This window comes from Andrena cerasifolii, chromosome 2 (assembly GCF_050908995.1).
Source record: "Andrena cerasifolii isolate SP2316 chromosome 2, iyAndCera1_principal, whole genome shotgun sequence".
Lineage (NCBI taxonomy): Eukaryota > Metazoa > Arthropoda > Insecta > Hymenoptera > Andrenidae > Andrena > Andrena cerasifolii.
Window position 1 is genome coordinate 27,313,025 of NC_135119.1, and position 26,207 is coordinate 27,339,231.

At 43.1% G+C, this 26,207-nt stretch overlaps 1 protein-coding gene and 1 long non-coding RNA gene across 2 annotated transcripts in view; one reads left to right on the forward strand and one right to left on the reverse strand.

The window, feature by feature from the left end:
- Positions 1 to 25,650, reverse strand: part of L(1)g0289 (plexin domain containing lethal (1) G0289) — a 34,260-nt gene extending 8,610 nt beyond the window's left edge. Inside the window, exon 1 of the mRNA XM_076807580.1 lies at positions 25,038 to 25,650. Within this exon, the coding sequence (XP_076663695.1) occupies positions 25,038 to 25,158 (121 nt within the window). The 5' untranslated portion in view covers positions 25,159 to 25,650. The remainder of the gene's footprint in view (positions 1 to 25,037) is intronic.
- Positions 5,956 to 8,336, forward strand: LOC143366467 (uncharacterized). Its single transcript, XR_013084744.1, has 2 exons — positions 5,956 to 6,527; positions 7,489 to 8,336. It is a non-coding gene; the product is annotated as an uncharacterized LOC143366467 (long non-coding RNA).
- Positions 25,651 to 26,207: the final 557 nt, after the last annotated feature.

Here is a 26,207-nt window from a genome sequence, read left to right on the forward strand (position 1 = left end):
ATTAGGTGCGGCCAACAACTTTCATCGCCCTCCGACAGCTACGGGAATCCAATAATCCACCGCCCAAAGTGCAATTCTCTGTCCAGCACAAAAACAACAGAATTTCCTCCTTAAAACATTGAAAATTGAAAAAACACAACGAACGACCTTGTTCCCCGTAACTACGCAAATGGAATGATAGATTGTAATTAAGATTAATTCTCGACTATTAAAGCGAACATGGCGACAGAACGTCAAAAGAGCGTGACTAAAAGCCATACGCTACTTTCATTCAACAAACCTGGCCGAAGAATGAATTAAATTTTATTAATAAACAACACAAACACTGAAAATTGAACTGAGTACAGAAAATGTACAATATAGTCGCATAAAGGGGAGCTCCCTTCTTCTCTTCGCAGCACAAACTCTATGGGGATAGCGATGAACTAGTTTCGGGGTTCGCCAAATGATCTATTATCGAAGCATCCCTATTACGTGACCTGCGATCAAAGAACTGCCACAGGCTCTTCACCCTTCAGTTTCCTTTCCTTTTCTCCCACAAGCCTCACTATTGCTTGGTACACCAATTATTGCACAAACTATACCCTCAGTAGCACCCAAATGCATTAGCACTAGGGCGAAGCGATACTATATAGGCGAAAAATTTAAATTTGAATTTTTAGTTGAATCTTCAATGTAAAAATTCACAATGTGAATCTTATTTTTTACATTTTTAAGAGGATAACGAACTTGCAGACATGAATATTTTTCCAAAATTTGTTTACAGCTGTGTTTGGTTAATCAAAAGACAACTATCCCGCACCCAGGTCAACTGAAAATTCAAATTTAAATTTACGCCGATATAGTATCGCTCCGCCCTAATTAGCACCCAACAGCCACAACGGCGATTATTCTCCAGCGAATATAATTTGGCAGAAACTGGAAGCATTAATCCGCACAATTCCTTTACAATTTACATAACCGATCGGAGCGATTATTTTGGTGGTTGCGTAACCCGAGGACCGTTATCGAGCGATCCTCGTTACTCGAGAGCGAGCGATAATGCGAGCGTGCTGTTTTCAGCGAAATCGAACGTCACCGCGGTATTTAACGGTAATTAGAGAATAATATGAGGCTTGGAGACACATTTGCACGCGTCACACGAGCGTGTCGAGCGCGTCCTCGGGTACAGGTGACGTCCCTCAGCTGACTATAAAAATCAGCCTTTCCTTCGTGCGAATAGCCACTTATTTTTTTCGCCCGAAAGATCACCTCTCTCGCCACCGAAAATATTGACGTAATGGAGACGAGATTAAGGGCGTTATTCTCAGTCGCTACTTATTCTTAAGCACATGCTTAAGTATGCGGCATCCTCTACTAACCTAGTAGCTAGTAATGGATGCCGAATGCTTAAGCATTTGCTTAAGAATAAGTACCGACTGAGAATACCGCCCTAAAACCTATTATCTCTGCGCCCGTTTCGCGAAATCCCGCGGGAAAAGGTCGAGAATCGAGGCGGATTAAATAAAGACCTTGCAGCAAGAACGGTGCAGCTCGAGTTTCACCAACTTGGAGTAAATTAGAAAAAAAACTGTTTACAAAATTATTGCTTTGACTCAACACTAATTGGAAAATATATATTTTCACACAATAAGTAGTAGTTATTGAGTTGATAAGTTTTTTATTTCTATTTTTGGCGAAAAAATATTCTATAATAAAAATATGAATATTAATATTTCTATTTTTATTTATTTGCAATAGATCGCTAATTTGTTATCGGATTTCCATGAAACGTGCACCAAACGATGTAGAATTTTTTTAAATACATTACACGTCATAACTCAGAAACGGTAAAAAATGGAGCTGCACCCCTCTTGTTGCAAGCTTCTCAATTTTAAATCTCCAATTACTATAATAATTAACGTTTCGTGGCGAAGTGCTCTTAGTTTCTCATACTTTGGGCGAAGAAGCCTTTCGAGGGCTGTCATTCGATTGTATACGATATCTGAGCAGGATTCTTCATAAAATATTCATAAAAAAATATTAAAACCAATCGCGCACAAATATTCAAGATCGCAAGCTCGGGAATCACAAAGCGACAATAGACTTACAGTCTCCGTGACCCATTTACCTAACTCCCACTTTTTCGCTCACGAATGCAGTGGGCCTTCGTTGCCGAATTGAATATCGAGACACGTGACGAGTCCGTGTGTGACGATCGCGAGGCCAGCCAGAGAGCAGAGAACAGAGCGTCGCAAGTGCACCGATTTCAATACCAAAACCGCATTCCTCCGTACTCTCGCTCCGTCCAAGGACGTCGGTTGCACAGAATCGTGAGTGCATCTCGAGTGTTGGGACTCGCGTGTCCCCCAGGTATACAGAGCGCGCGAAGAGCGGCCGTGCCGGGGCAACGGGCACGACGGAACCAGTTTTTAAAACGTGACTCACGATTGTCCCGTATCATACGCGACACCCTGTAAAAATAGCTTCGCCAGGTAGAACTTGTTCCCGAGGATCCCTAAGCGCCTGCTCGATAGACGAAGATGACGACTGGTGCAGGTTTTATGTAAAAAAAAAAGAAGAGGAATATGTTTGGATGGGATGCTAATGGGGGGCAAATGCGAGATTGATGGAGGCGTGTGTTGTGTGAGTCATTGCGTTATTCGCGCCATTTGATGATGTATCTTGTAGTGTGTTACGTACGCGGACTTATCTGTGACATTTTAACCCTTTTAGGTGTCTGGAATGCACGTGACCTGCGGTGGGCTGATGCAGCCGAGGTTTTCCACGAAAAAGTCATTTCAGTTGAAGGCATTCATGTCTCCACCGCTTTCGCAGATTTTGTGGCATAAAAAGGGCCACGAATGCATACTGGAGGGCCCATTTCGAGTGTGGCATGTTTAGACGAAAGAGTTTGACGAGATCGAGTTACCTACATTCTGCTTTGAGTATTCAACTTACTTAGGTACATTCTACTCTGTAGATTCTAATAGGCTTAGACTGTATTCTCTAGATTCTGATAAAGTTAGAATCTACTCTTTAAATTGTAATAAATATAGATTCTACTCTTTAAATTCTATTAGACTCGGACTCTATTCTCTAAATTCTAATAAACTTAGATTCTACTCTTTAAATTTTAATAGACGCAGATTCTACTCTTCAGATTCTATTAGATCTGCAGTCTACTCTTCAGATTCTATTAGATCTGCAGTCTACTCTACAGATTCGCCTCGATTTGGATTATACTGTCCAGATTCTACTACTTATTCTTAGGTTTAGATCCCACTCTCTAGACTCTACAAGACACTGCTATATGGATCTGGATTCTATTATTCAGATTTCTACGCTATAGATTCTACTGGATCTACATTCCACAGGTTCCAGATCGTACAGGATCTAGATTTCACCCTACCCTACCCTGAGCGATCAAAATCGTACTCTGTACGATCCACTAGATCTAGATTCCATCCCTTCACGCCATTAAACCTAGATTCTACTAAAAATGGACAAACTTACAAAAAAGTGGAATCGATCGGAAAATCGCACAACAGGGCCACTGAAAGCGAAGGAACCCAAAAAGAACAGACATGGGGAGACAGTTCCTATTACGTGGTCGCGTGCTTCGTCCCACTTCCTGTCTCCACAGGATCTTACACAACGTCCTGGCTTTTTTATCTCTATCGACAGCAGCAATTGTACCGTTACGCTTCTGTCTTGCTTAATCCATTCCTTCCCATGTGAAAAATTTCGCAGAAAACTGCAGGAAGCCCTCCTCCACTCCCCTCCAATTCCTTCAGCTTCTCATTCTTCTCCCACCCCCCCATTATCCAACATTTCTTCGATTCTGTTCTTCGACGGATATCGAATCTTCAGAAGAATATCCACAATGGAATAAAAAGCCGGAAGAGTGGACCACCACGTTCGTTCCACCTCCACCAAATATAACATTTCCAGTAGAACCTTGAGTTAACCCTTTGTCAGTTTATCCTCTATTAGCGAAAAGGAACTTTTCTTCCTCGTCTATTGGCGAAGAGGAACTTTTCTTCTTCTTCGCCCCGAAGAAGGTTCGCAGAAGCACGATCCAGCCCCGCGAGCTCGTAACACTTTCCACTTAACGGCTCACGAACCGCCCAGGGGAAAGGTCGCGGGGCCCATTGTGTGGTCCCAGTTCGTGTGTGAACGGTAACGGTTCAACGGCACGTGGGAAATGTTCATAAACGGGCACGCTTCACGATTTTCCCCCTCCGCCGTTCCGTTACGCCCTCCGCGGAGAACCAGCGAGCATGCAGGACCAACGAAGCCGCATCAACTTCCGGCAAAACGACTAAAAATTTATGAGACAGGATAATATGTCAACGTGACCACTGACAAAGCACACTTCTACCACCCAGCTGACATCCTGCCCACTTCTGCCTTCGTATCTAAAGCTTCAGTGCCGTTACTTTAACAAATTATTTAAATAACGTATCGAATAAAAGATACTTTACCTTTATCTGTCGTCGAATAAATATAACTCGAGCTATTTTAACTCGACGAGTAACGAATAAAATTATTCATTTAAAATAAATTTTCGCTCATCTCTGCTTCCAGCTAAGGTTTATTTAGACTTAACACCTTAAAACCGTGCAAGATCACACGAGGGTATACACACGCGCCCTCTGTGTTCCCGTTTCTCCCTCTGTTGGCCTACCGAGAGGAACAATGGTCGCTTTCACCGAAAACCGCGGCGCACTGAATGTCCGAGGAACGTTCCAGGTCTTTGGCCCTTCCCCGTGACATTCTTCATCCTCCGCTTCCTTAGAACACTCTTCAGACGTGATTTTATATCCCCCTAATTAGAAAGGATGTAGCAGGAGATGCCCACTTGGGAATGGTGGAAAGGATCGATTTGCTCGATCATCGATCTCTCCGTCACAGATATACTGGGGCCATTTACGACCGTGTGGTTACTCTGCTCGTTGACCTGAAAATCCTTGCTCCGTGTCGTCTCGCCGCCATTTCTTCCCGACGAATTGCTACGAGCCTAAATCGGCAGGACGGTCGGAAAAAGAGGCGAGTCTCTCTTCTTCGCGCCGCTGCCCTCGCGGGCTCTCTAACGAGGCTTAATTGCGCTCCATCGCGACGATAGTATCGGAATCATAATTGTCAGAATGCTCCTTTCATGGGAAAGTGCCTTTTTTACCCTAAACTGAAAGTGGAGGAGCGTGGCTGGGTAGCTAGGATTTGTTTTGGTATCCCACCGAGGCGAGGCGAGAAAGTTGGGGTGAAATGAAATTGGTCTTTTTCGTTGCAGTGGAGTGTAGAATTCTATGAATAAGAATCTAGAGGGTACAAAGGGTGTTGAAAATTTGAAGAAATAAAAAAGAAAAAAGGAAGTGTTTCTACAAGAAGCTTCCAAAGTCTGCTCACTAAATTCTGGGACACCCAGTATATTAACCCTACACCGATCTAGATTAAAACTGAAATTTCATATCGTACAAATTGCCTTCTCCTAGTCGCTATTTTAATAATTTTTGTTGGAATTTTTTTTCAGAAGTTCAGACCGAAATTACGAGTTCTAGGAGAAACATATTCGAAGGAAACCGTTGTGTCTTTATTTTTAAGCTCAATATCAAGGCAAACCGAAGACACTCTTTCTGAACCACTGTATAATGAACCTTGTGTGGCACCATTTGTAAAATAGATATTTGGACAAAAAAATATTTTTGTAATCTGCGTGATAGTAATAAACATTGTGTAAAAGGAAAAGTCTGTGCTTGCTCTAGGATCCAGCGTGCCCACGGTGGGCTAAAGTCTACCTCCAATTAAACCCAGCCCATTCCCCAGCAACAAGATCACCTATCCGCGCGAAAATTGACCAAAGTTTCTGGTTCGATGCCAGCTAAGTGAGCCGTTGACGTAACGCGGCGAAAGTTTCGCCGACAGGGCGTGCTGCCGTGTCGAAGGCGCAGCTGAATTCAGGAGAAGTAGCTTTCCTAAGCACAGCGCTGGAATTCGCTTCCTTGGAAGCGCGTGGTTTTCGTAACGAGGCGCCGATGGAAGGCGACGATATCGTCTACGCTCGACTCAGGGATGAGAAAAAGAGGCAGAGGTGGGCACGGATCGATAAATACAGAGAAACTTTGTTGTTTGCGCGAGGAGTATTCAAAGAAGTTGGCTGCGCTGGCTAGTGGCTGCGCAGGGATGGCTGGTTTGCAATTGATGCGGTGCTAGCCGTGTCTGGTCGTATCGCTAAAACGGCTGCCAATAAAAAGGACAGAAGCGAGGCGAGGACGGCGCTGTTTCGATCGGGTAACGCGGGGACCAACGCGTGGAGCGGTAGGAAGGGGACTAACGCGTGGAGCGGTAGGAAGGGGACTAACGCGTGGCGGAAGGGAAGGGATCAGCGCGTGGCGGACATTTTCCGAGCTCGAGAGGATAAGGACCTCTCTGTACGCGCGCTGGTTGCATTCTAAGCGGATGCGGCGTGTTTGCGAACGCGTGGGTGGACTCGAGACTTTACGGCGAGGGAGAAACGCGATGAAACGGCTGCTTCTAATTCTGTGGAGGTAAGTAGTTATGGGGAGGCATGGGTGGAGGTGAGTGGTGGAGCTGGTATTTAGTGATTTGTGAGTGCTCGTGGGGGATTGGACACCACTGTGTTTGGTACTGGAGGAGATGGAAGTAGAGGTAAGTTGCGGAAGAGTGACGGTTTGAGGGGAAGGTAATTACAGGCTGACAAAAACTGAACATGTTTACGTTTATAGAAAATAAGTGAATTAAAATTTAAATTGTCCTGAAAGAAAAATGTGACGACGTATTTCAGAGATGACGTTTTTATTGGATTGCGCATATTGTATTCTTCATAGGTAATAAGCATAACTTCACGCCCCTATCTTCTACCTCGTGTCATTTGCTTTTCACAAGATGTTTAACGAACGTGCTCAGGTGCGAAGACCATTTCCTGAATTTTATCACGTCTGCAGAATGGCCGCCCTATTCGCCGGATTTTAATCCGATGGGCTACAGTGTCTGGTCGATTTTGGGGGCTGGAGCCTGTGTTGGTGCCGGAAATGGGACAAAAATTCGGGTGAAGGGGTACGGCGCGTAGCAGGAAATTTTACCAAGCGTTTGAAGTTACGCATCAAAGCAAAAGGCAGTCGTTTTGAAAATCTGTAAATATAATGTACTCATAGCCATGTATTATTATGTATTTTTATCTTTGAAACTTATCTAGATTTACTAAAATTATAACCAAAACTAAATATGCATTTATATTTTGTCACCCTGTAAGTAGTAAGACATGAGAGGTTAGGACGAGAATTTGTAGATCTTGAGTGTACTAGACTCGAGACAAGAGATATTGGTTGCTGAGGGTTACTGGAGCAGCTACCTCCACCTCTGATACAGGAAAGCACGATTTCCTCTCCAAAATAATTTACTTTTAAAAAAACAGTCTAGAAACCAGTAGGAACTTAGCTTCTTTTTTAATTCCAGTATGCACAATACGTCCCCCAATTAAATTTCTAGGAGGAAGAAATCGCGGCTCTCCTTTTCGCGGGAACCGGGCGAGAAATTTCACGAGACACGCGGTACCAGCGAAGGAGAAAATATATGCGTGTGGAATGATTCGAGCCAGCGATTAAACTTCTTTGCGTAACGCGTGCGACGCTTACGTAAACGCAAGGACACGGCTCGCTGAGACGCACGGCATCTTTTGAAGTCTGCTACACCTGCCTCCAGGTCGTGCCTCTCGAGTCAACAGGCATTTCTCGCAGCAAGTCGATTCACATCCTTGGAATTCCTTTCAGCAATATTTCTACAATATTTTGTAAATATCACGTAGACTCTCTAAACCACATTCACGAAAAATTGTAGAAATTGTAAATATGGTCTAGACTAGAAATTGAAAATCGAAAAAATATTCACGAAATATTGTATGCCAACCACCTGACGTGGGCGATTAATATAAATGCATACGTGTTGAAGTAACCAGAATCAAGTGAGCTGACTGTAATCGATGACGTGATAACGAAGGCTGAATTTCTTTTTAATATTTACAGAAACACCCTCCCCACTCTACAAAGTTTTATTTTATTTTTGAGTCTAGGAAGACCCGAGGATCTTGGAAGACCACCCTTCAATCGCTTTGCCTAAGTAGGACAAATTCTTCGCTACATAGGCAACTCCTTAACAGACCACCTATGGAAGTGGGTCAATGTTGACCCATACTCCGTTTTCATTAGTAGACGACTGAGGATGTAACGAATGAATCACATGCAATCGTTATGTCAAATACTTCATGAGTTGTAAATTGTGCAGAAGCAATATAATTGTATTTATATTTATATTTTTTATAAACAAATTTTGTGAATAAATCGTACTCATTTGTGTTTCACAAATATGTCTACGTTAATGTATCAAAAAGAAAACCTAAGAAAGCTCATTCCCTCGTGGTCAGATAAAGAAATTCTACTGTGGCTCAGAAATGGTCCACTTAGCTAATCGGTCGACCAATTCAACATCTTGATTGTTCCGCTCTATGCTAATGAGTAATAGCCGATAATCAAATTTTCCTCGTACACAAACATCTTCCTCTATTAAATCAATCGAAGCAGATTTATTAATAACTGACCACATTATCAAGCACATCGATGACACTAGAAGCTGACAACGGCGTGAAACTGTTACAAATACACCGGGAAGGCTTGTCGAATTGGAAAATCGGCTGGAGTGTCCCCGCGAAATCGTATCTCGACATTTAATGGCAGCCCGTAATCGCTTTAACTCGATTAACGCTAATTGGCCCCGAGGGTCGTTAGGATTGTCTCTGGTGTTATCCCAGGAGCGATCTCCCTACAGCTGCCCGTAATTTCGTTTATCTGGCTGCGTGTTTCCTGCACGCGATCAAATTAATGTGTCTGACTTCAAAAAAGTGTCTTAGAAAAGATAAGATCGGAATGACTTTAATTATTCAGGGGTTCACACTGATTGAATATGATGAAAGCTTCTAGGCTTTCTAGAGTTTCAATTTTATTGGCATTTGATGGTGTAAGTGGCTACTGTTTTTGATAATTGTTTCTTGTAAAGATAGATTCATTGTTATTGAGATCACCGTTGTTTTAGGCTATAAGGCAATGGCGCGCCCAGAAAGGGCTCTGGCACCCCCCAAAGAAGGGGCATTGTGAAAAGAAAAGAAAACTGGATTGTATTCTTTAAATACACTTTTATAATCACCTAATGAATTTTATTGAATTTGCATTAAATATATTTTTAGCCGTTCAGCTTGGCTGCCCCCAAGATTAAATCCTGAGTGCTCCACTGGCACAAAAGAATGCCCAATTTTCTGGTAAGGGAACGCTATTTACGATGGTGAGAGCGGTGAAAGCGCTGACAAATGGACCAAAACGATTCTGAGTGGCTTTGAAATTGAATTGCCGAGTGGGTAGCTAAAGACGACTGTGTCTCTATTTCAAACTCAATGTTTTCCTCCTCCATCTTGTTCTTTGTCTTTCTTTTTGGTGGATTCCCCTTTTCATACGAGACCAAAGCGTTAAGGAAGCAGTAACTGAATATAGTTATTGAAAGGATTAGAGATCTTCCTCTCTATTCTTAATAGTGGCAAGTTTCAAAGCTATTTCATAGATTGGAATAAAAAAAACACTGTACCATTGCGGAAATTCTTAGGATAGCAGGTTTTCAAAGACCAGAAGCTTAAGAATCATGAGATAAGCAATAGCGGGGGCTCCACTGCGCATGCTCCAATGGAAGTGGAAAAATGGGCGTAGCCATTACTCCCTCCATTCTACCGCTCGCAGTTTGTGAAGAATCAGTGACTCGTTCGGGGTTTGCCAAGTGATCTAGTTTCGAGGCAAAGCCCTTTATTTCTCACGTCACTATTGCTCTGTAGGGTGACTGTACCTAATATCGCCAGGCAAAAATTAAATCGCTGTCAATTGAATAATAATTTATATTTTTGCAAGCAGTTCGTTTCAAAGTAAAGAGAAATTGCTCGTGAAATAAATCCAGAGGAAAGAGAAATCGACAATCGTGGGTTGGCGATTCGTTGGTTGCAAAAGAACTAATAACTAATACGCGCTTCCTTCGCTAGACAGCATTATAGTTTCATTTAACCGCAGCTGAATGAAGAGACGAGCCGTCCCTATTGACACACAGTGTATTGCAAGGTACGTAATTCCATTCGGTCAATCGTTCGCTGAAAGGCCTTTTCGCCGTTAACGAGGTCGATAGGGTGATACAGTGACGCGTTCGACGTAGACGTGTGTCAACCAAGCCACGATCGCTCGATTCGATCGCGAGCGTGCAGTGATAAAAACGAGAACTCTTTCTCGACCCCCCTGAAGTACTATCGAACGCGGGCGATGAAATACTTTCGAGTCATCGAGCTACTTTTCTGAACTCTGCCTCGAATTATCTGGAAAGATACACCTCAAATAGAAAGCTATTCACAAATTTGGCTATTAAGCCTCTTTCACACGAGAAATTTTACGGTCCATAATTCTCCAACTTTCCAAGCCAATACTAACTCTGTCAAGTACACGTACCCAAAACACCAATTCACGTAATTCAGACACCCGAAAGTGCCGCGCGTGGAAAGAGGCCTTAAGGCCGCCGAACCTCGACAGAGCCTGAAAGCGAGCAAAGCGGCTGCTCGAAGACAAGAGACTGATCGATACGCGTGCTCTGATCGCGACGGGAAAGTGCAAGTTCGTTGCACCCTCGAACGGGCGCTTAAGCTGCAAGACGGTAGACAACACTTAAGCTGGGCTTGTGCGCGAGTGTCTGCTCGACCGTAGGTGGACGAGCCCGAGGAAACGCATACAGGAGCGAGCACACGTCTCTGGGGCTTCTTTCACCGGAAGCTCGGCGGCCCGCGCCGCCAGCCCTTCCGCTATTGCGTATAGATATTCTAATGAAGCGGATCGAGCGATCCACGACGCTTCCTCGCGTTTCACGCTTCGTCTGGCGTGGGCGTGTCTTTACTTAGGTTATTGTAGTGGCAAACCTGTGTGCAGGGTTCTGGGTGTGCCTTCCTCATTTTCTGATAAATTTTCCAAGTACTATAGGGAAAGCAAATTAAGTGTTGAACCATCATCCGCCTTTGAATTTTCCTTAGAAGAATATCCACCACATTATCAATGCATCAGGTATCGGATCAATTTAAGGTTGAAGTACTCTAATTGAAACTTGGAGAAAGTGTGATATTAATTATTATATTATATATATAAGCCTGTTCATATATAAATTCCTATAACAGGCTTCGCAATTCCTATGTTTTCAGGAGCACGGAAAAAACCGGACCTCGGGCGGCGGGACTTGAACCCGCGATCTATCTTATGGATCCTCGGCGTACTGGGCAGCCACCTAACCAACTCCACCAAAACCGAACCTCCGAGGACTTTTATTCCGAACTCCTTTTTATGTGGGTTTCTGATCCCACATAATGTTATGTATCATTTCTAATAAGGGTAATATTAGTCAAAAGTTTGTAAATCCGAGGGTTCGTTTATTGCAGACATTCTACCGAAAAATGTAATCGTAAAGGTTTTCCTATATACGGCTGCACGCAACGCGAAGAACTTCAAAGTCGATTTTCTTGAAAACGAAGCGCGATATAAAAAAAAGTTACTCTCTCTTTTCGACTTATAACAAGACGAAGAAAGGAATAAAATTGTTTGATATTGCGCTTCATTTACGAGAAAATCTCGAAATTGAAATTCTCGACGTTGCGTCCAGTCGAGTATAGGAAAACCTGCATTAAGTGGGGCTCATTGGTGACCACGATGCAAGTCAATGTGTTGTGTTTTTCCAAAAGACTCACACCACTTAGACCCTGCATTTTCAAACCCCGTTCGCCTTAAGATTTTTCTAGAACTCTTATTCACGAGTCACAGTAAATTCGCGTGAAATAGGAAAACAGGCTGAGCAATGATTAATCCTCTTCAGCCGTGGCGTACTTCGAATGATGGGGGAGGTTCGAGTGGGGCATTGAGCGGTCCCTCTCGCGGACAATACTTGTCTTCGTCGTCTAGCCGCGTAAGTAAGCCTGGCGCCGACTAATTCCAAAGATAATTCCCATCGAACCCGAGACACGCCGCGCGGTGGACTACGGTCTAGCCTCGATTACGGATTGTTCGCTCAATTCTCCGCGGGCGTGCGAATTGCAATTGAACGAGCTGCACCGCGACGTATTCTATTTAGCGCCATCGATTCACCGAAACAGTTCCACGTGATCGAGTCGAGCTGAAAACAACGACTACCTTTATAATTGATCTGCTTCTCCGTTGCACGGTCACTTCGGGGAAATATAGATAAGCGTTGACGACGCGCGTTGATTAATGAAGGAGGAATAGACTTCGCTTTGAAGAGTGGTGCTTGAAGTTAACAGCGTGATATGGGAGTCCTGAGAGTCTTAAGCGGAAGATGGGAAAGTAGGAAGTGCTAAATCTCAAAACTGGATTGCTATCTCCAGAATGTGAGGTGTGGAGGGGACACTTCGTCCCCGGGCATGCGCATTAGAGACTTCATTATTCCTCGCTACAGCTCTGAATAGTTAAGGAGAACCCCACTGTGACGGCGGGAAAATGAAGCCTTTTTTTAAGAATGTCTCTCAGGAATAATTTACAGTTTTCATATAAAATTTGAATTAGCTACTTTTAGCGCGATATCTTAAGAGCAGCTCCGAAGTGAAATTTAAATCTTTTGTTATAAACAATTTGAATATAGTTTCCGTTGCACGTAACGATTCTTTAAACAAATTATTTTTATAAAAATGACGCGCTTTGGAAGAAAAAGTTGCGAAAATTCGCAAATAAGGTGGACAGTTTTTCGAGTACAAAATCATCAAGAAATTTTATTCCTGAATCGATGAATACCGCACAAAGCGTCTCCCTGCACGGTTATCGAATTCCAACGCGGTTCTTCGTTGTAAGATGAAGCAGACCCGTCGAGAGGAGGTCAGGAAGTAAACAGGTGATAAAACAGCGCGTCCATAGAGGCAAGGTTAACTCAAGGCCGCATATGCATACGCATTTATTGTGAGCTCGATGAAGATTACGCGTTCCATATGCGTGACACACATTCCAATGTAGGTTTGACGTAATCTAATCTCCTCGATGACGATCCATCTCGCCCTAATAACGTTTGCATTCATCGAACGTTCCGCGTTTCATCGACGAAACGAACGATAGCTTCTTAGCCCATTCAAACTGGCCGATGCTCAGTGCTCGATCCTGGGGAGATAAAATCGTTCGAGCTTCGATAATACGTCTTCGAAATTAAAAAATAATTCACGGATGAAAATTTTTGCAAGCCTTTTGAGGACAATTAATCTTCCTTTTTATTATTTATTTCTTCCACGAGTAAAGACCGTTTAGTTTAGAATATACAATTAATAAAGTTAACGAAGAAGATTTTTCCACAACTCGTGCAACCCGTGCGTGGACCGCCTATGGGCGTTCACCGAGCATAATAAACGCGTAGGACTCCAGAATTTCCGCACGCGGGGTGTGCTAAGTCTTTCAATCAACATCGAAACGCTCGCATCAAGATTTATCGACAATATTCAACTAATACCAAGCCTAAATGACTCGTCACACGACCTTTGTCACTAGAAACTGCACCATCCAATCCACCCAGCAGACTTTTGTTCAAAGTCACAGCTACCGTGGTGATTCGACTTATTTACCAGCGTCGACTTAATTAAATCTGTTATACGCATAACGAGAGAGTACGCTCCTCGAGTGAGCGCCGAGCGATTATTGACTATTAATACGCGACTCCGCGAGCGATTACAACCTCCTCTCGTCCCTTGCGGACAGAACTTATCTCTGCTGGCGATTCATTAATCTCCCCCGAGCTCAATTATGCGCGAAACGAGGTTAACGCTCGCACACTTATTGTTAGCCGCAACAAATACTGGACAGAGCGAGGGGGCACGATTATGCCCGATAGATACTTAATACGACGCTTATTCACAATGTACATAGTTGACCTATAAGGCACGCTAGCGGCCAGCAAGATATGGCGTAGTCTAGCGTCATCGGACAGGGGCCATTAGCGAAAGCAAGGCCCAATTTGCGAGGTCACGTGGGTGGGCACCACGCAGGGTTGGATTTGTGTATAGGGTAAATAGGCTGCGAATTTTTGGGGCGGGGAATTTGGGTGAAAGAATTTGGAAAGGATTTAAACACAGAGGCTTGTGACAATTTTAAAAAAAAAATCATCTTTTTTTCATATAGCAAATCAGCAATAATTTATACGCGAGTTGTCGTATCGAATTAAGGGTATTCTCCGGTCAAAAAATACAATTTTTTTTTTGCTTATTTTCAGAATGACCAGGTAAAATTTTAGAACGAAATTCCTAACGGTACAAATTTCACAGGCAGGTAAGGGGCCTGAATAATAGGTGATTTTTGAAAATAAATTGTGGCGCAGGTTTAATAGATAGAAATGTGATTTTTCTTTTAATTAATAATACATTTATTGAACTTAAAAAAGAATGAATTTTTGTTTCTGTCCCCGTCACTAGACTAGCACGCTCGGCATCAAACAGTAAGTTCTATGTAAGATCATCTCGGCAAGTACACGAGGAAATTAAAAAATAGTGTTTTTTATAAGAATGTTGCGTGATTGAACAAAACAGTATTTTTTAATTTCCTCGTGTACTTCCCGAGATAATCTTATATAGAACTCCAAAATTTTCGTTTTTTTGTTCTAAGGTGAATGTCCCAATTTCTGCTAATTTAAGAGGTTACTCGTCAGAAAGAAGGTGTAAAAAATTTGTTTGTGATCAAAATTTGCAGAGTAATTGATTAATTCGTTAATAATAAATCAACCAGTAAAATTTTGTTGAGTAGAAATGCGTATACCCATAGTGACCCTGTTCCTTACCATAACCAGCTAAAACACGGTCGAAAAATCATGAGTCTCTGATTTTAAAAGTTTTTCGTTGCTTATGCTGCACTTTGATTAGCCCCAAGCTCGTGCAACACTCGCGGAAATGTTCAAATAATTTAGAATTATTTTGTTAATAATAAGAAAAATACGAAATGAGCAGAAACTGGGACATTCACCTTATGTCAAAAAGTGACAAAGAGAAATCTTTCCGGCCGCGGAACCCTCTTTTTCAGAAGAAGTTTCTTTTGTTGAGCTGTGGCGTCGCCATTATGTATTAAAAGAATTAAAAAAAATATTGTGATCATATCATTCTTTAAGGTATCTACAATAAAAGCCTACAAACAGATTTTGTATTCCGTTCACTACACTTTTATAAATAAAATTCTGAAGATCAGGCTGCTTTTCCAAGCTCTAGAGTGGTATTACCCTTGAAATAATAAGATAATAAATCCATAAGTGAAAGACGTTGGTAGATACGCTTGAGTTTCAGTAAAGCAGAGTCTCGAAGACCGGTGGAGGGCGAGGATACGCGACAGAGCGGCGCGGCGGATCCACCGAAGTAAGCGGCTCGAAAGATCATTCGAGTGGGTACAGCTGCGGGTATTCGTAACCGTGCGTTGCACCGATCGCCGTGGAACACGATATAGGATTATCGTCGTGTTACAGGCATATCGAACGCGATACACGTTGCAGAAACCGGATACGCGCTGGTACCATCTTCGTGTTGCTGGCGGGCACGGCGTTACATAGGTACACTTGCGCTGGCAGTCTGTCCGTGGCCGAGCGATGGAAAAAAGAGTCCGCAACGAGAACCACGCGCCAACCGCCGTCTTCATCCGACGGGCAACTGAGCTGTTCCTACTGTTTCAATGGCCACGATCAGGTGGCTCTATTGGTTCCTCGGCGGCGAAGTGAGTGGAATTGTTGGGGAAATGGAAAAGTGAAGACGATGGAACGGTCGGTCTTACATTCAAGTGCTGGTAACTTAATTTTTTTTTAAAAGAAGAGAGTAGAGTGTTGAGGAAATGAAAAAGTGAGATAATGGCAAACTCTTTCTACTCTTTTAAGGGGGGACTCCACGGTAATGGCCCGAAAAGTAAAGGTATCTTTGGATATTTATTAAAAGCGAACTACGTAATGGATCTTTTTTTAAACTTTCAGGACTTTTTATTGAATATTTAAGTCGTACGAATACCTTTTTTTAAATTTATTTAAATTAGATTTATAAGCTGTACGGGACTAATACCTAACTTAGAGCCGCAAAAAATTCCCCCTGACACGGTTATCAGTTTTCCAGTGAAACGGTTGTTCGGAAAACAAAAACCAAAAAGTTTTAGAAACTATATGCGCATGGCAAGAGGGACAGGGGACACTAAAGCACCTATTGTACGAAGGCAAGAAGTTAGATAGAACGAAAGTAAAGGAACAAGAATTATTTAAGAACATAGAATTATTAGCAGCTGAATATAACGAGGGTAGTAAAATAGTATAGGAGCTTGGAGAGAGAGAGAAGAGAGGCACGAGGGGAAGGAGAGATAGTACAAATCGACCAAAGAAAAGTATAATATAATAGTAGCTAAAGTCGTAAAAGCCAGCCGTAATCTTTTTGTTTCCTTCTAAATGGTCGTAGGTATACGCTGCAAGTGATAAACGATGTATGCGCGAAAATGAACAATCATACGTTTTTTGCTTCTACTGAAAACTTTAACTACATACTGGCATCGTTTAGTACAGCGCCGTTCAGGAAATATGTTGTAGGGGGCGTGATTGTGAATAACTTTTTCCTATACATGTAACCGGCGGTCGGCCCTAGTTTCCGAGATATTTGCAAAAATCTTTACTTCAAATTTCTGAGCGCGACAGACATTTTCGACGAAAACAGAAAGCAAATAATTGTTGCGCGCCGTAGCATTCCACTTTCCAACTTGTACCGGGTATCAGTATTGGAGTTTGGAGATGCTAAAAATGAGACTGCAAAAAATTACGTTTTAGAACCGGTGATCCAAATGTCTGGCGGTGCCGGCACTCTCGAAAGCATCCTCTTTCCAGCGAAAAAATTATGTTTTAGTTAAACTTACATCGGTTCGCTACCATGCTTTACGCGCTCGCAGGCAGGCGCGCACCCTCCGCGCTAATAGCCCCAACCAATACTAATACCCGGGACAAGTTGGAAAGTGGAATGCGTTGTGTCGGAATGAGTCAACAGAAATACTCTACAGAGAGGCGATTGTGGTAAGGTGATTAAAAAAATTTCCCTTCAAATCTATGAGGAAAAGTTTACCAAGGTTTTTTGCGCGTATCTTAGAAAGTAAGGCCGACCGCCAGCCACGTGTATAGGAAAAAGCTCAGAATCATGCCCCCTGCAACATATTTCAAGGCCACCGAAATCAGTGATGGTCATGCTAATCCACAAGTTTATCGTGTAACATAATTAAATATGGTTCACCCCTCCCAAAATTAGTATCCCCAAAAACTCATTCCCTGCTAAATTTATCCACTTCGAGAAGAAAAATTCTCCGCTCGAAGCATCAAAGAAAAAAAGAATAAACCTTCCGAAAATCCCAACACCAGCCATGAAAAACATCCCATCCCAAATGCGTGATCAATTCGGTCCAATTTGCGGGGAGCACGACTACAAAGTTAATCCGCCTATCTCCGCTCGATGATTCTGCAACGGTCGCGATTACGCTTATCACCGCTAATGGTCTAGGTCAAGGTTCCCCCTCGCCAAACGCTATCTGGGTCACATGCAGAAGACCCTCGATCCCGGAGTCTCCCAAAAAACTATTAACTCATCGTCGCCTTGAAAATGCGCTTGAAACCACTGCGCCACACGTCGGCTCGGCAAAAGGCCCCCGAGATAACTAAAAAGAGAGGTGTTTATTATTCGGAACGACATCCCGCGAGCGTGACGACATGCGGCGCGATGAAAGCAACGAGATCGAGCACGTGCAGCGGAGAGTGCAAATAGCTGCGCAGATACATGTATTTCAGCGCGACGAGTTGCAGACGCAAGAGGAAGTGCCATTTTACACCGTCTGCATCGAAACTGGAGCAGAAACACTTTCGGCGAACCAGCAGCCGTTTGTAAGAATTCAACGGACCCCCCAGTTAGCATTCACGCAACAGGAATTTCCCAAAACATTTGCATGTTTTTCTTTAACTGGAATGGGCTTCCGTGTAATCGAGATTCCAGTGGAAGCATCGACTGAGGTGCTAAATAAGCGTAACGACGGGATATATTGCGTGGGAATATATCGAACTAAGTAGTTTTACTACTCGGCTTTGCCAGGAATTTAGATTCTTTCTTTCTTTTTCCCCTTTTCTTTAAGTTATATTGTTGCGAATGTTTTCAGGCGACAGACAAATTACATAGACATATAAACTTTCTGCTTTGTATATTAAAATTTCAGCCAAGTATGAGGAGGTGAGAGAAAGAAATGTTATTGGGAACTGTACAGAGTCGAGGAATTTTACTTTCCTTCGATCAAACGTCAGCTGACAGACGAGCATTCGCTTTTGTGTACCTTTCTATGGTAACGTTTTGTGGAAACTGTGCTGAGTTATTCTACTGCTTTGGGAGCATTGAAGTTTCTATGCTACATTTGGAGATTTGTGTGCGTAGCTTTGCAAGGGAGCATGGTATAGCAGTGTGGCGATACTTTCGAGTCCGCCGACAGATGGCATTCGACCGCTCCCGCTTTCTCGCAAGTTCTCCCTCATCTACCCATTTGTATATACGTATACCTGCTTCGTCTTATCTTCTAACATCGCCGTGGCTAAGGCTAGGTAAATCTTACCGATGAAAGCCCACTAGCCAGGCTGAAGAAAAAACGCCAACCTCCTTCCTTCCTTCGGTCTTCCTTCCGTCCTACCTTTCAGCAGTTCTCAACCACCGCCACAGGTAGGAAAGAAATTGAAGGGACCGCCACGCCACCAAGGGAAGGATGAATAATCCCCCCCACCATCACCACTACACTATTACCGCAACAGAGGGCTCTCTATTCCCATCTGAGATGACAACAGGATCTTTTAAACAGCGATTTATATCAAATAAAACCCCTTCACAGTGCAATGAAATGAATAAAAAAGAATACTCAAACACAAACTTATATAAATAAAACCTGTATTAGTGGGGGAGCTCCTTCTTAACTTACGTTATTTCATTATATACAATTCTATTCGCGAAAATCCACTTTGCCTGGTGCATTCACATCCGAAACCAGAAAATTGATGGATATAAAGGAAAACCACCCCGCTGGGGTTAAAGTTGAGGGCCATTGGGGGAGGGGAGGGGGATTTACTGGAATTAAAAGAAATAAGAAGAGGAGATTAAAATTTCAAACCAGGTCGTTTATATCCGAAATCGATCGCGCGGACCAGGATCTAGGCTAAGAAGTTGGCTCCCATCCGCCAGTGGACATATGAATTTCGACGTAGCCGTACTGCCAACAAGTCCAGATGTTTCCTATTTTTAGTCCGAACGCGATAGGAATAGCTGCAAGCGCCGATCCGAAAGACTAATTCGAGGGGAACGTTGAACCTTAGCGACGCGCGCTTAGAATTATGACCAGGGACGAGGCGATGCTACGATTCAGTCGCGATATCCCATTCGTGAAGTGATAGCAGAAGTTTTGATTGATCTTTAGAGTGCCAGTGGCATTTAAAATTATTTTAGGAATAAGAACAAAAATTCCCCGTCTTCGTTAATAAACGGCATTTGTATTCGTAAACCCCATGCAATCATTATGTCAAATACGTTACGTGGAAATTGTAAAGATACATAATTGTGCCGGTGATTATGAAACTGGTATAAGTCACGTACTTTTTGTTTCGAGATATTTAGACTGTTGCGTTTGACTGTTAAAAGATATTTTTCCATTATTCGACAAAATGTTTTACAACATATCGACGCGCGTTACGAAGAGTCAAACTTATCTATCATTGTCAAATTTTATACGTTCATAACTTGAATATACGCTCATAAAATGTGTTTTCTTAAACCTGAGTAGCAAACAAAAGCGATGTTTCATCGCATACACGAAACCGAGTTAAATGAATTATATAAACCTTTAAAAAAAAATTAATAGCTAAACCGAGGGAGGGTGGTAAAAACATCATAATTACCCTTATGTGATTTAAGAATGTGATTGATTAAATGGCCCAAAAATTCAAGCCAAAACGAACGACAAGAATTCATCGACGTGACGATTGATTTCGCAAGAGTGTCGGTTCACACGTTCGCGAAACAGTCGCCACGTCGATCCCATCAAATCGTTTCCCGCGGTACGCTCCTCGAGAGCCACTCGTGGGTGCCCTCTACGCTCGCAAAAAGGGTGGCCGCTGAGGAGTCTACTTGAGTAGCGCACTTCGGCTTCGAGTAGCTTTCGCGGCGACAATCTACGCGTATGCTCGGGCCCCTTTTCGATGGTGCCACGCCGCGGGCCCATTCGCGCGAAGCGAATCGAAAAGGACAAACGGCCCGCGAAACGCCTAGCGGTGCTCTTGTGCGTGCCCTCGCCTTGCCTGGATTGCGCTTTTCGAGCACGTCCCCGCTGCTCGAGCCAGCTCGACGCGCTCGTTTCGACCCAAGGCTGCCGGGGCAATTAAGTGACAATGAGACTTTTATGTCTGTGCACTGTTCCACGGTGGAAGAAGATCGATAGCGCTGGAACGTGGCTTACGCGGGCAACGGTTGTAACGAGTCCACTGTGGGCGAGCTTCACTGAAAGAACACTGGAAATCTGGATTCTTATTCTTTGCAAAATGGTAGTCCTCGAGATTTATTGGAAGTGAAAGCTTCCAGATGCTCAATCCAGTGGCGAAATTAAAATTTAATAAAAAAGAGGTGAAATTATAAAAAGCAGAATGTCACTATTTATTTGATTCCAGATTACCGGCATATGGTAGTACTACCACTTTATTTATTTTACTTAATAAAATCGTAACATATAAAGATGACGATAAACAGTTTCCGGATTCCTTGTCAGCGCACAAAAATCTACAAAAAACGGCTATTGAATGTTACAGAACAGAAAAAAGTTTAATTTTGCTGGACATATTATTATTATACACTATTCTTTATACATTACGTTTTTATTAAGTAAAATAAATGAAGCAATTGTGTCTTCTACCCTACTGTACTAGAAATATTTATTGCATCACTCTCAAATTTACATAGCACGTATAACTTTCATAGCAATATGATCAATAAAAGGTTTTGTATGTATATGCACAACTTGTTTTGGCCAAGACACAGAGCTACATATTTCTATAACAAATAAATTTCGCAGTAACATCCTCCTAGTACTAATAATAAGAGAAGGGTAAGCAATAATGTTTTTATTAGTGTGCTGCAATAAATATTTCCAGTACCGTATATGTAAAACTTTAGAGCGCTAGGTGCGAGAGGGCAGGGGGTATTTTAGGGGACAAAAAATATTTTTTTTAAATAACCTGCGACCCCCCCCCCCCCATATAAAATAAAGTAAATTTAATAAAGTAAAGAAAAAACATTAAAAATAGGTATTTCAAAATATAATTCTAGCTTAATAATATTTCAAAAAAAGACCCTCCAGAAAACACTTCGCGACCCCCAGGTTGGGAACCACTGATCCACAACTAAGGACCACCCTAATGAACACTGTATGCAGCTCAGAATTTAGAGAAAGGGGGCATCGCGACTCTCGCCATTTTCAAACAGGAGGTCTTATCGCGCGTCCGAACAAGCCACGACGTACCACGATGCTGTTAATTCCGCTAAACATGGAAATGAAAGGTTCGACGGGGAGAACGCGAGGTCGAACGCCTAATGGCATTTTAATGCTCCGAGCTAAGAATTTCTTGGATTTCGTACTGGCGACCGTGACCGCGCGCACAGTTCGTTAGCCAACGGTAAACATTTCGTCGATATCTGTACCGTAAATGAGAAATGTTCCCAGAACACCCCAGAGGGTGGAAATTTTGAAAAGAAGAGAAGAGGAAGTACGGTTTGACTTCTACAGGCTTCCATTTGGAATAAGGAAGAGCTACTCGATGCACTTTCTCGCGTTGGAAAAAATTGAAGGCTCAGCGAAATTAATCGCGTGCAACACGCGAAAACCTATAAAGCCACTCGTACAGAGCCGATACTTATTATTATTCCCATGGAAAGTGTTTGAGTTTCGTGTCCCGAGCGACCTTTGCCTGACCATGTTGCATAATTTTATTAACAAGTAGTCCTTTGTTTCTTTAATAATACATCATGTTTTTTGTATAGTGTCTGTAATTAACTTCTGCGTGTTCAGGTAGTTTGCTAATGAAGGCTAATATTAATGACGCGAATAAAGAATATATACAAAAAAAAATTATGTTAAACGATTTTATTCAAAATGTAAAAACTAAATTAAAATGTACTAAAAACTAAAAAATAATTCTTTTCTTGTACTACAATTTCGATGGTGATATACGAACGCCTGCAAAGTTTTAGATTTACTATTCGTACATACGTGACGGATCATTTCTCGATAAATTGTGTATTTTCGGTAATCGTGATGCGACTAGCGTCCCGAATGCAGCGGCTTTTTGTCGTTTTTGTAAAGAACGCGAGTCGCTGAGTTCAAATCGTTTGGATTTGTGGTTATGAGTTATACTTATTGATGACTGGGTAATTTTTTTACCCGCCCCGGGTTAATTTTTTTCTTTAAATATTGTCTTGTCATCCAAAGTACGCACGCCTGCAAAGTTTCAAGACGATTGGATAGTTGGAAGTGGATTAAAAAGTTGTCAGATTTGAACCATACATACAAACATACAAACAAACAGGATCGAAGCTGAATAAAATCGTTTAAAAACAGTGGCACTGTTCAGTGGCGAGAATACGGTCGTAAAATTGTCGCGAGACATATTTTGTTAATGCAGAATTATCACGTTCAACGCGATAAGGTTCAAAGTCACGACCTCCGCTTCTAACCTCGTATAACCTTGAACCTACAGCTTCCCTCCCCAACAATTACTTTCACTCCACAGCTCGAAATTCATTGCAGATTTTAAATCCTTTATTTAATGAATATAGTAATGAGAATCGTATTTTTTAGAGACACCGTGTACATGGAAAAGAATTAGATTCAGTGGCAGATTGATAAAAACCGAGGAGAATTATTGCTCGGAATTGCCAGGGAAGGGGTTGTGTTAACAGCTGCGTAGACGGTAAAAGAAATGTGCACAAGTACAGCGAAGATAAATAAAACCTACATAAGCCCACAGCGACAATAAAGTCGACAAACACTGGAGAAATCGGGAGACAAATATAACGGTGGACCATGGACGATAACCTCTTGGATCTGTCACTTCAGAAATCCGAAATTGTCTTCCAATAAATGTCGTCGCTAAAACTGAGGACGATTCGCGCGTCATTGATCTGGTAAATAATGCGCCAACTTGAATATTTGCGCGTTGCCCATTAATCAGTTCTTTGTGATGGTGCATGTGAACGACTACTTGTTGCTCTTGCTATATTATTGTTGCTTTTATTACTATTAGTAGGAATCGGAGTTGTAGCAGTAATATGTAGCAGTAGGAGCAGTGGTAGTAATATATAATAGTAATAGCAACGATAGTAGTAACAATAGTAATACTAGTAGTAGTAGTAATAATAATAGTAGTAATAGTGATAGTAGCAGTATTGTTATTGTTATTGACCGCCAAATGGCTCCCACCAACTCCCGCACCACAGCGCTTGTGTTCGTACATAAAAGCACGCTCCCACCGAGGTAGAAAGTATCACAATGTATTCCCAGAAAAAGGATCACGCGATCGTATTTTCCCAAGAGCCTGGGGAACGAAAGACGTATACATATACCGAGAAAGGTTAACGGCTCTAAAAAAAATTGGCGACGCTGCGATTGAATGACAAGCACGAAGGAAGAGCATCGCAAGAAATCGCTTCAAACCTTTTCTATACTCCACACATCGATACCCAATCTAGATTATGTAATGGCGATGAGAAAATGCAGCGATCTCTTAATAACGATTAGCTATGCTCATTGCACGAGAGATTCACAGGCGCGCAAAACGATAAGGTTCGTGACAAGGCGAGAGGAAGAACAGCGGCCTGGAAAACGCAATACAGCAAAGTCACGTGACTTCCTCTGACGGGAGTATAAAGAGAAACTAAGAACTTCGATGATGGAATAAAGCAATTACTATATCGTACGTTTAAGAAATTATGAATATTAAAAATAATACGCCTGACCGTTCCCCTTTAGTAACGTCAGAAATTTACATATATTCAATGATTGCCCCGTGAACGCAATTCCCCACACCTCGACTATTATCGCGACGGAAAGGGATAAACGAGATACACACGAGGGAAGTTGTTTCCTTTTAAAAGAGTACAGTCACGGTTAGTGAAATTGCGTAGTAGTTCGCGTAGGAAGAGGCGCACGCTCGTTTTCTCGCTCGTTCTGTCCCTCGACGGGCTCGACACTTTTTCTTTCCCTCGTTCCTTCTCTCTCCCCCATCCGCGTTTGCGTTCCCTTCTTATCTGCCACGGTCTATCTCCGTCCCCCCTCTCTGTCACACCTTCGTTTTACGATCTTTTTTCAGGCCGAGCCGGGACCAGCGCGAGAGACGCATCTCCTCTCTCGGAGAGACCCGAGGAGGCCGAGCCGCCGTGAAAGAGAACGCGCATAAAGCCCTGCCCAGACCGAGCAACAGTCGCTTCCACAGAAATCGCCACATTGCTCGCCGCTTTTATTCAGGCAACTAGCTACACGTTCGCGCCGATACGCAAATATCTAGTATCGCGAAATCGAAGGAACAAAAATCGTTTGAAATATGAAACATTAAATCAATCTGGACACTACGTGATTTTCGTACTAATTTGGAGCTTCGTCACTTGATCAGCTGACGCACTTCGCGCCCAAACAGCGCAATTCGCGGGGGGCCATTTGCTCCACATTTAAATCCCCGACTATCAAAATTCCTAAAAGAACCCCCACTTTCCCCACTCGCGTTTCCACGCTATCGTTACAAACTGAATTTAATCCAGACGCGATATCGGCCACAGGTTTCCAGATACTCCTCTCCCTGTCCCACAGAAATGTCCCCGACCCAGCGACCGTCGCCCGGTTCGGAGCATACCTTAAGGGTGCAACAAGTTGAATGAAGAAAAGACTCACTGAACTCGTCCGCCGCGAGGCCCGAGCCGAGCACGCAGAGGGCCAGCAGCAGCAGGATGCACGGCCATCGTCGGTGGGCTCCGTAACAGCCGCGGTTAAAGCACCACCGTTCACACGCCATATTTACGAGGTAGAAGAAGCTGCCTACCGGTTCCAACTCTTCTGCGTTTCACGAATGTGTAAATCCCCCGGGTGCGCGACGGGCTGTTCCCGTACCGTCTGCCTCGCGCGACTGACGAGACGATGACGGAAGGATGAACACCGGGAGGGGGTACGGAGGAGCGACGAGGACGGGCGGATAAAGACGGAGACACTTGGGCGATGGAGCTGCAGGGCCCCGTATAGGTGCGGGAAGGAAGGAGACTCTGCGGTCGGCGAAGTGCACGATTTCTTGAAATTGCGCGTTTAATGTTCGCCGGTCAATAACGTCACCCCGAAACCCGTCGATTCAAACGATATAGCCGAAGGACGTAAGGCCGATTCGTGTTTATTACGCGGGACAGGCACGAAGCGAGGACTTTGCTCCAGACGCGCTTTTAAACCGGTACAGGACGGACGGGACCGACAACGACGATCGCTCGCAGCGGGAACGGCATGTTGGCTATGACTGGCTCGCCGCCGCCGCGTTCTTCCTCGCCCGCTCTCCCAGGGCTTTCCGTTACGTTATCTAGATTACCGAGGCTCATCTACAAGCGCTCGAGATAATATGGCGGAGCCAATCCGGCTGTTTCTGACCACCGATACGCTTCCGCCGAAAATCGGACGCGGCTGGGTCTACGAAATATGGAACGCCTGGCGGGAGGGATTGAAACATATTATACAGGTGAGTCACCTGTCTCGGCCACTTTAAATTGCTTGTGAAATTAAACCACAGCGTTCAACAAACTAATAAACTAATTATTAGACAGTGCGCACTCCTCGATACCGCGCAACTATTGTTTCAAACATTTTTTCATATAACAAACAGTTTACGAGTAATTGAGGTGGTAGAATTAGGTGATTCACTACGAATATATATATAGTCTCTTGATTCGTGATAGGTATTTCATTATTTTCCCTTAATATATTGTTTTCAGCGAACTTGCGCTTGCATCGTAAATAATTTTTGTTCGAATGGAGGTCACGCAGTAATGATTTTGCGAAATTTGATTTAATTGCGAAAGTATTTGA